Genomic DNA, 9,322 nt, shown 5'->3' on the forward strand with positions numbered 1-9,322 from the left:
CGAACGAACGAACACAATTTTTTTTTCATAAATTTCGAACGAACGAACGAGCAAAAAAAATAATTTTCAACTTTTCGAACGAACGAACGAACAAAATAATTTTTTACAAAACTTTCGAACGAACGAACGAACAAAACAATTTTTTTTTATATTGTCGAACGGTCGAACGAACGTTCGAAGCCAACACTAACGTTTTGTTTCACTAAACATGTTCATGGGGTTGGCTAAGAAAAAGTTTGGCGAGAGAAAATGGTTGTTTCTAGGGGTTTTTCACTGTGTTTCGGTGTAAAAGGGAAAAATCGTTAAAAAGAAATCGGTGGAAAAGTGATATGAATCAAGAGTGACACATAGAAAAGTCGAAAGGAAATTGTGCAGAATGTCACAACTCACTACTCCTTTTTTTGCTTCTTCTTCTTTTTTGTCGGAAAAATTTCCGAATGGCATATTCATCGTATGTCATGTTATTGCACCTTTCTACGTCAATTTAATTTGTTGGTGTCTCGTGCGCGCCAACCCCAAACGACACCTGCAAGTGTTTGGAAATGTTGCAATTGTCGGAAAAACATCGAAAAATCAGTAAACAAACACTACAGTCAGTGCCCGCTCCGTCGCCGCGGTAGCACACAACAGTAATATTCAGCAAAGTAATTCATAAAATTGCACAAAAGGTGGTGGCTTCACACGGTCGGCCGATGTAAATGTAGTTGTAATTATCGTTCTCGTGTGATCGATTTTAAAATATGGAATTCATTACATGAACCCAGTCGAGTGTAACGTGCGCCACTAAAACGGCATGCTGTTGCAATGGTATAACTATCCGAAAACTTACCGGCAATTTGTAATGTGGCATTTCGGCTAACGGCAATGCCAGCTGTACTTTTCGCCTCACACCAATACACCCCCGAATCTTGTTCCCGCTTATTTTGCAGCACTCTAATTGAAAGAAAGAAAGAAGAAGAAGAAAAAAAAAACATGAATAAAGGTTAACAGCAACACAGCACAACGCATATTTCTTCGAAGAAAATGTAGATTTTGTGTGAACGCGTGGAAAATGAAAATACATATTTGCATGTTTGAAACTAGTCGACAGTCAAATCGCTTCGCCATGATAATCGATGGACTTTTATGCGAGAAAGAGAGAGAGAGAAAAAACCACCCGAGCAAAAGGGTTTTTGATAGTAATCGCTTGTTGTTCATATTTTTTTCCGCTGTTCAAACAACAACAATATTTCACAACATTTTTCGCTCTCACCCTCCAAAAGTACACAAATTACACTCGAAATACATTTGACAAAGCGAAAAAACAAAAAGAATGGGCTCAATTTCAAAGTTATGAGTTTTGGTTTTTCCATTCGTTGGATTTGGGTTTTTCCGTTTTCGATATATTCGGTTTGCAGTCACACAATGACTTTTTTTTTCGGTATATTTTTGCATCGAATATATATAATATTGTTGATTGATTGGTCGCTGAATGCTTTGTTGTATTCACGTCACAATATTTTGCTGACGAAGAATATATATACATACATAAACAGTAGACACACACATCGAAGATATTTTTTTTTTACTTTGGAACAATGGCCAAGCAATCGCATAATAAATGGCTGTTGGTTTCTCGATGCTATTGTTTTGGTGCAAAACTTCAAAATATTATGCTTATTCAGGGATTATCTGAAAATACCTACATCAACTATAGCAAGCTCAAGCTTAAGCTTTAGTTTTGCGGTGGCGAACCGAATGGACGATGAGAGAGAGAGAGAGAGAGAGAGAGTGAGAGAGAGAGAGAGAGAGAGAGAGAGAGAGAGAGAGAGAGAGAGAGCGAAAAAAACGAAGCCGAAAAACTTTTACTGCGTTTCAGCCGATGCGACAAGAGAAAATTTTTAGAACCCGCACAGCAACAATACAAATATATTGATTACTTGAGTGACCCAAATGTCTTTGGTGATTGCATAAAATCTGTTTGAAAATACAATTGACGGACAATTTTGTCCAAGAACCGGACAATTTATACGGTCATATAAAATTGTTTTTATTCGTCTTTTGTGCAAAGAAAAACTTTATGGCACTTAAACTCGAAGTGCCCGAAAGGAAGCCGTATGGACAAGTGCCCAAAGGATGGCGGTGTGTGGTATTGAGGGCGAACGAGAAAAAAACACAACCGTTCAAGTGATGATGATGGTGGATAGAAAAAGTGGGGCAAATTACTTGAAGCAATATTTGCATAAGCTGTAATGAATATATTTACTTTGCGATCCAAAGTTTCGATCGCTGGCTGAAATTGTGAGATAGAGATAGAGCAAAAGGGAGTTAGTGAGGAAGAGAGAGCGCGAGGAAAAGAACACTTTTTTTAGAGAAAGACCGGGAGAGCGACAGAAAGAGAAAGAAAAACGAATTCATTTTTGAAACGGGTTTTGCAGCCAAACAAATTTTCCGACGCTATCTTTCGTATGCATCTCATGATCGACTTCATTTATCAAATGATGTGCAATTTTGTTCAATGCCGAGAACAGACATGTTTGTCTCCTTCGTTCGGTTTTGCCATTTCTCTTTCGCTTTCACTGTTCTTTCACCTCTCACTATTCGTTCTTTAGCTCAGATTTGGTTTTTCACCTCGCTCTCTCTTCTTTCGAACTTTCCTTCGCTCTCTCAATCCTTCATTCCGTCAACCCGTCTCCCCTTGACTCTCTCGCTTCCATAACCCGTCGCTTTTTCGATCTTACGCTCTTGCAATAATGTTTCCAAATTTTTCCAATACGTTCAGGTGGCCACCACATCGTTCGTTGCTTCAACGGAAAATAATTCGCAAACTAATGAAATGAAATGAATTCCGAGAATTCCTGGCGAAATTCTCTGCGTTCTTCTTGCTCGAAAGCTAAAAATATAGATTCGATTTCTTTATGAGTTTACCGCTACTTCGTCGAAAATGCGCTGAAATGGTCTTTGTTTTGCAATTATGACTGATTTCTTTGGCGAATTAATAGTTGGCACCGGTGCTCTTTCTATCTCTGTTGTTCTTCCTATGCCGCATAGTGGGGTTATATCTCTCTCGCTCTCCACATAAAAATAATATGATTAATGAGTGTCTGTTGATTTTCTATATATGCTTACGCTCATATGCGACCATATTTTTTTGGCCATCGTTTTGTATTTAGGTTCGCGCACTATAGATAAGTCTCGTCGGCTGCCGTCTCGTTGCTTAAGTGAGAAAAGATTATTCTGCAGCGCAAAATGTGTAATTCATTTGGCAAATGAAATAATATACGTGTGTCTACACTGGCTGGCAAATATGTCTGTTTTCATCAAATATTTAGGCGGCACTGGCTCGATAAAAAGGTGCTGAAATGAGCTGATAATAAGGCAGACAAATGTGAATGAAGAAATAGACAACAACCGAAAAACCCAAGTCTCATTTGTATAACTGTGGCTCATAAAATATGGTCATTATTACGATGTGTTGATGGGGAGTGAGAAGGAGAGTGAGAGACAACGCCTCAGTAGCAAGTCGTTGAGTTACTGGCGGTATGTATCGTGTTCGGTGTGTGAATGTTTCATGTTGAAATGAAAAATAGCTGCCAAGATAAAAGCCAGTGAAAACGCCTTGTAATCGAGACCGAAAATCAAAAACAGTACACCAAAAGTCAAAAACGCACAACGAACAAACCGACCGCTTTTCTTGTCATAAATAATATGCGGTTCGCAGAAAAAGCGTGTGTATGTGTGCTTATTTATTTCAAGTATAATTTGTGGTGAAATATTATTTGCTTTCAGGCACAGCGACAGACTGATTCTGACTTTGACCTTTTCGTCGACGAAAAAAAAACACAAGAAAAAAAGAAGCTTTCGTTCCAAAAGCGAAATAAAAGCGAACGATGGATTTACCTGAGAAAAAAGAGTGAACCTTCGGGCAGAACGACTCGTCTTTCGGACGGCACCAACGGTGTGCCATTGTGGTACCATTGTATTTCAGGCGTAGGTCTTCCCGCGGCTGAAAAAAAAAGAAATCGCAAAAATCGACTTATTTTTAGCAATTTTATTACGGGAAAAAGAAAAACTATTGGATTTATTATTAATTAGATCACTTTCTCATGTGTTTTATTATGAAAAATTATTTTCTTTCTTATTTCAGTGGTATTCGTTCTGTGTCCTTTACACAGACGTTAACGTTCCTTTATGACAAACAATTCGATAATCTTAATTCGATCGAGTTAATGGATGATTTTACTCATTCATCGCTTATTTCATACCTTTACAGTTGAGCGTTAATGGTTCATCTCGTGTTGCTAGCGCATCTGAAGGATGTTCCACTATTCGCGGCCGTTGTTGTGCTGCAATGAAAAAAAGTTAGAGAGAGGGAAAAAAACCGATATTAATAAAAATTTCAGCAAAAGTTTAAAAAAAATTAGAAAAGTGATCAGTCATCGTGCTTTGGACAAGGCACACATTTCATGTGTCTAGAAGCACACAGACCAGAAAAAAAGAGGTAAAACCATTTGACATTTGGTGCTTCTGACCAAAGGATGGCGAAGAAAAAAGAAACAAAGTTGTGACTTGCAAGTTTCTTTCATCTATGGGCTGATTGAAATTCTTGCACAGTTTGGGCGAAACTGTGTTGTCCCAGAAAAATTACCGATTTTCTTTGGCACATCGTTTTTCTGCTATTTCTCTTACCCTCTTTTCGATCGTTTTCTTTGCCAAAGAAAAAAATCTTTTTTCTTTCATTCGTTAAACGTATCAACGTTTTTGTGTGTTTCGTTTTTAAACGAAAAGAAAAAGCACACAACGTTGTCTGGATAAATAAAAAAACCGAATCGCTGGAACTAATGCCTCTTTGCCATTCATCCGAAAACCACAATCAACAGCGTGCGGTTTAAGACTTCGATCTATGGCACAAAAACCATGGCCACCACAGATATTTTGAAACACTGGTGGTAGACGAATGTAAGAGAGAAGGAATCATCCCAATGGCCTCTCAGAAATCTCCGGTAAATGCCAAACAATGGTTATGTTGTTTATGTTTACCCTATCAATAAATATTGGCTTATCCATTGTCAAAGCTTTATGTAGCACATTTTTCATTGGGCCCGCATGATGCACACAGCAGCAAACGGCAGCAGCAGCAGCAGATTGCATATTTTCTTTCAAAGGTGCACAGCCATCTCAATTTCATGGCATCATTCCATTGCACATATTGCACACAAAATTTGAATTTATAGCCAACGAATGGGGCAGCTTTGAGCTGAGGGAATTTTCGGCATTTTGACTATGTGCATCCGAAAACCGCATTAAATCCGTCAAAAATGCACCATGACTCTCTCTCTCTCTCTCGGCTGTGTCTCGGATTTTATCTTTGTAAGCTGAATATCATCGCAGCAGGCACCTCTACACTAATGAACAGATAAAATTACGCTTACGGAATGTGCTCCACTCGGACCAAATATTTCGCCGATCAAATTGATCCGGTTCGAATATTTGAAATGAGTACGAGAGGGAGAGAGAGAGAGAGAGAGAGAGAGAGGTGGAGAAAGAGTCGAGGGACGGAGAATGGAGCAGAGAGGAAGGAAGAGTGAGAAACAGAGAAAGCTAGAAATCGTGTGAAAGAGATGCGAACATTTGAATAAAAGGTGAATGAAAGGTCGTTGAGACGAGACGATAACGACAATCACAGTGAAATGCCATTCGCATACAAACACATACACACACAATAACTCCATAAACGGACCAATGATATCATTGATTATTCACGATATATAAATGGCATTGTCCGAAACGTGCAAACCTCTATCATGAAAATGAGATTGCCTCCGATCGGTCACCGATACATTACACCATTATGAACACAATTTCTCTGTCTCTCTCTCTCTCCGTTATCTAGTCGTTTGATTCGACCGAAATTGAATCGATTTCCGAAGTTTTCAAATTACTTTCTAGCCAAAAGGTGCGTAAAGTGGTGTGACGACACAGGATCAGTGTACCAAACACCCCACCCCACCCCACCCCATCCCACCCCAGCCTTTCATTATTATCGAATGCAAAAGAACGATAAAAACATGAACATTGAAAAGAAAATACATGTCTGGGTTGCATTCCAACGACGAATGACTTTCAATTAAAAATAAAAGCCAAGATCGGAAAAAGAATGGCAAATAAAACAATTTCCCGGAGAAATGTTCATCGCCATTGCGTCGAACAAACGATAATCCAAAAACTCAGACACACTGCAAAATTTGCATGTTAATGAAATCAACTTTTGAACTTTGGCATCTATTTTATTGGAGATTGTTTTTCCCTCTCGCTCGCTGCGCTCGCTCTCTTACACTCTCAACTCTCGTTCTACGTTCACCAACCGAAATTATTTCAAGAATCAGGCAAAGTTTTTGCCTGACACCCAACCATCCGACACCTGACACCATACACACCACTTATATTGAGATTTACTCGGCATATATATTGCTTTTTATACGACGAGCCCAGGCTCACATCGTATCGTTTCGTTCGCTTCCAGCCGTTGTAATTAAAATTGCCAGCCGGCGAAAAACCCTCTCATATTCAATGCCATTAGTCAGTTAATAACAAAGGCTCACACACACACAATGAACATTTTAATAATTTCAACACTTGATTCACTTCGGTTCTATTCGCTGCCGCTTTTTATCACGTATAGTTTGCTGCTCTAGTTGCTGCGCTTTGACTCGGTTCGATATGTGTGTGTGTGTATCTATTTGCCTCTCTTTCTCTCTTTGCCTCATTTTCTCTCTTTTACTTCCACTCTCTTCCCTGCCCTCTCAGTTCGTCACTCTCTCTCTCTCTCTCTCTCTCGTTCAGTCTCGCTCGGTATGTGTTGAGAATTTTATGAACACTTTCGCAAATATAACGTTTGATTAGTTCATTGTTTTACATTTTTAATCGTTTATTCGAATATTCGCAATTAGTGGCATTTATATTCATAGTTTGAAAAAGTCATGATGATAATATCCATTCGCAATATTCCATGCGATCGGCAATGGAAAACTATTATTCTTCATAAAATTCATTTCAATAAATAACAATGATGGATTTAGTTGAATCATACAAAGGACACTCTGAACATTTGAATCAAACATCTTATTGAATTGGTAATTTTTTCTCTTTCGAAATAAATCAAATGGGATTGCACATGGTACAATTCATGATGTGAATAAGAAACAAGCAACAACTGGAAACGATGCACACTCTTTTTTTTGAACAACTGAGTCTAAAAATGGGAAAAAATTTAATAAATTTGATTCGTTCAGAGAAATGAGTTTGATTTGAACCGAGAAAAAAAAAAACGAATCAGTTTATCCTTCTAAAACTTTTACTCAAAACTGGTGACAAATTGCATTGTTTTAGCATGCAAAATTGGGAAAACTTTGAGTTTTCTTTTGGCCCCATGTGTGTGTGTCTGTGTGCGCACAATTTTGCGATGTTCCTGCTCAAGTTTCAAAAGACACGTTGCATTGTTTTTCATTTCTTTTTGCTCGAAAATGAAAAGTGTTTTTTTCAATCGAAACATCTTTCGTCGACAAATTGATTTAAAAAAGACAAAGTTTTGTGACATTTCCCATGTCTCTTTTTGTCTCTTTCGCTCTTTCTCTCGCTTTCACTTCAATTCGAGATATTCTGCAACCTTTCAGTTGAGTCTAAACGAGAAGTATTTCTGAATCTTTGCGTCGCTACAAAAACGTTACATTTATTAAAACACGTATCGTTCTTCTCTCGAATGAAAAAAAGTGGATGGAATTAAAAAAAGAAACGCAAGATGCACCAAATGGGATGAAACACATTTGTTCGCAAGTCTCTTTTACATTATGCATTCAATGCAAACGACAAAGAGTGGATGGGGGGAGTGTAAACAAAAGCAAAATCGTCTGATTTTCACTTTAATCACACAGCGCACAATAATTGTAATCCACCTTTGTGTGCATGGCATTTTCTATTTCCGTGTGTTCGTGGAACACATGTGAATAATGCACGATAAATGCTTTGACTTATGCCAAAAATGAAAAATATATTCGATGTGTGATTCTCATTTGGAAAATTGTCGCTACAATCACATAGCTAATGCCACTTCTGTTTGCTGTCATTTTCAAATATTTGCTGGCTGTCGTTTGTATTCCAAATGCACTCTCGATTCATTTGGAAAAGTTGAACGACGAATAACAGCAGCAACAACAAAAAAAGCCGCCTGTTAAAGCCATATGTCGATAGAGAGCCGGGCTTAAAGTGTCGCAATACAGAATGCAAGCAGCTGGAGAACATATCGATGACATCGAACATTTGGACCATCCATTGAACATACACCCGAATATTAATACGTCAAAAATGTGATAGAATCATTGAAATATTCTGTTTCAATTTTCAAATGTGCGAAATAATTGATATTTTCTATTTTTCAGGCTTTTTTTCCGACAAATTTGATAACGTTGTTGCAATTTGATTGGACAAATTCGATGAATTTCAAATTCATTGGAGAATGGAGATTTTAATCTGTTGTGTTGATGTGTTTCAAACTTCAAGTTTGTACTGTTCGTCGAAATTCGAGATAGTAGCCAACTCTGTCCTAGAATCGGTTAAAGAATAGATTATGTGCACTATGGAAAAGTTTGAAAATGATAAAAAAAAATCATGTTCGACCAAATCCATTTATCTGTCAAGAGACATAAAAATTACATTTTTCCCCATATATGGTTCAACTTTGATAGAATGCTACCGGCCATTGATTTATATCTCAATGATAATGGTTTTATTGGAATCCGAAAAAAATAATTACAATTAAAAATAGTATTAAAATTGTTGCTGTTTTACCATCAATGCAATGTCCTGTTTGAGTTTTCTATATAAAAAAAGCGAATTCCCCATTGAAATCAGTCGGAAAAAAAAATGTGCACTTTGCATGTCCAAAATGTTGGGCTGTGAATCATTTCCACTTGATTAGCGCAAGCGAGAAAAAAAAATCGCCATAAAAAATTGGCGTCAAATATTGACCAATCACCACAAAAATGGGATTGCCCGCATATTTATAATGAGCTGTGTTGGCTATTAAAATCAACGATGATGGCGATTTTAACATTTAAAAAGCATGTTTTTTTTTCTGTTGAAACCCTTTTTTGATGGCTTTGCGTTGAACAATTTGCGATGAAAACACGATTATTTCAATCGATGAACGAAATAAAAAATCCATTTTTTTTTGCTGTGTGGTACTGTTTTCAAAAGCAGCGATCAAAGAGCGGAATATGCATTACAATCGTGATCAATTGAGAGAGAGAGAGAGAGAGAGAGAGAGAGAGAGAGAGAGAGAGAGAGA

General features: G+C 37.6%; 1 protein-coding gene across 1 annotated transcript in view; it reads right to left on the bottom strand.

Annotated features, from left to right (window-relative positions):
- Positions 1 to 259: 259 nt before the first annotated feature.
- The window catches only part of LOC129573324 (roundabout homolog 2-like), a 57,189-nt gene continuing 48,126 nt past the window's right edge, over positions 260 to 9,322 (bottom strand). The window contains exons 2-5 of the mRNA XM_055453717.1: positions 4,245 to 4,325; positions 3,880 to 3,985; positions 830 to 933; positions 260 to 273 (exon numbers count right to left, since the gene is read on the bottom strand). Coding sequence (XP_055309692.1) covers positions 260 to 273; positions 830 to 933; positions 3,880 to 3,985; positions 4,245 to 4,325 — 305 coding nt within the window. The remainder of the gene's footprint in view (positions 274 to 829; positions 934 to 3,879; positions 3,986 to 4,244; positions 4,326 to 9,322) is intronic.

Source organism: Sitodiplosis mosellana, unplaced genomic scaffold, assembly GCF_009176505.1.
Source record: "Sitodiplosis mosellana isolate CC-2019 unplaced genomic scaffold, AAFC_SMos_1.0 Smas_scaffold_6062, whole genome shotgun sequence".
Lineage (NCBI taxonomy): Eukaryota > Metazoa > Arthropoda > Insecta > Diptera > Cecidomyiidae > Sitodiplosis > Sitodiplosis mosellana.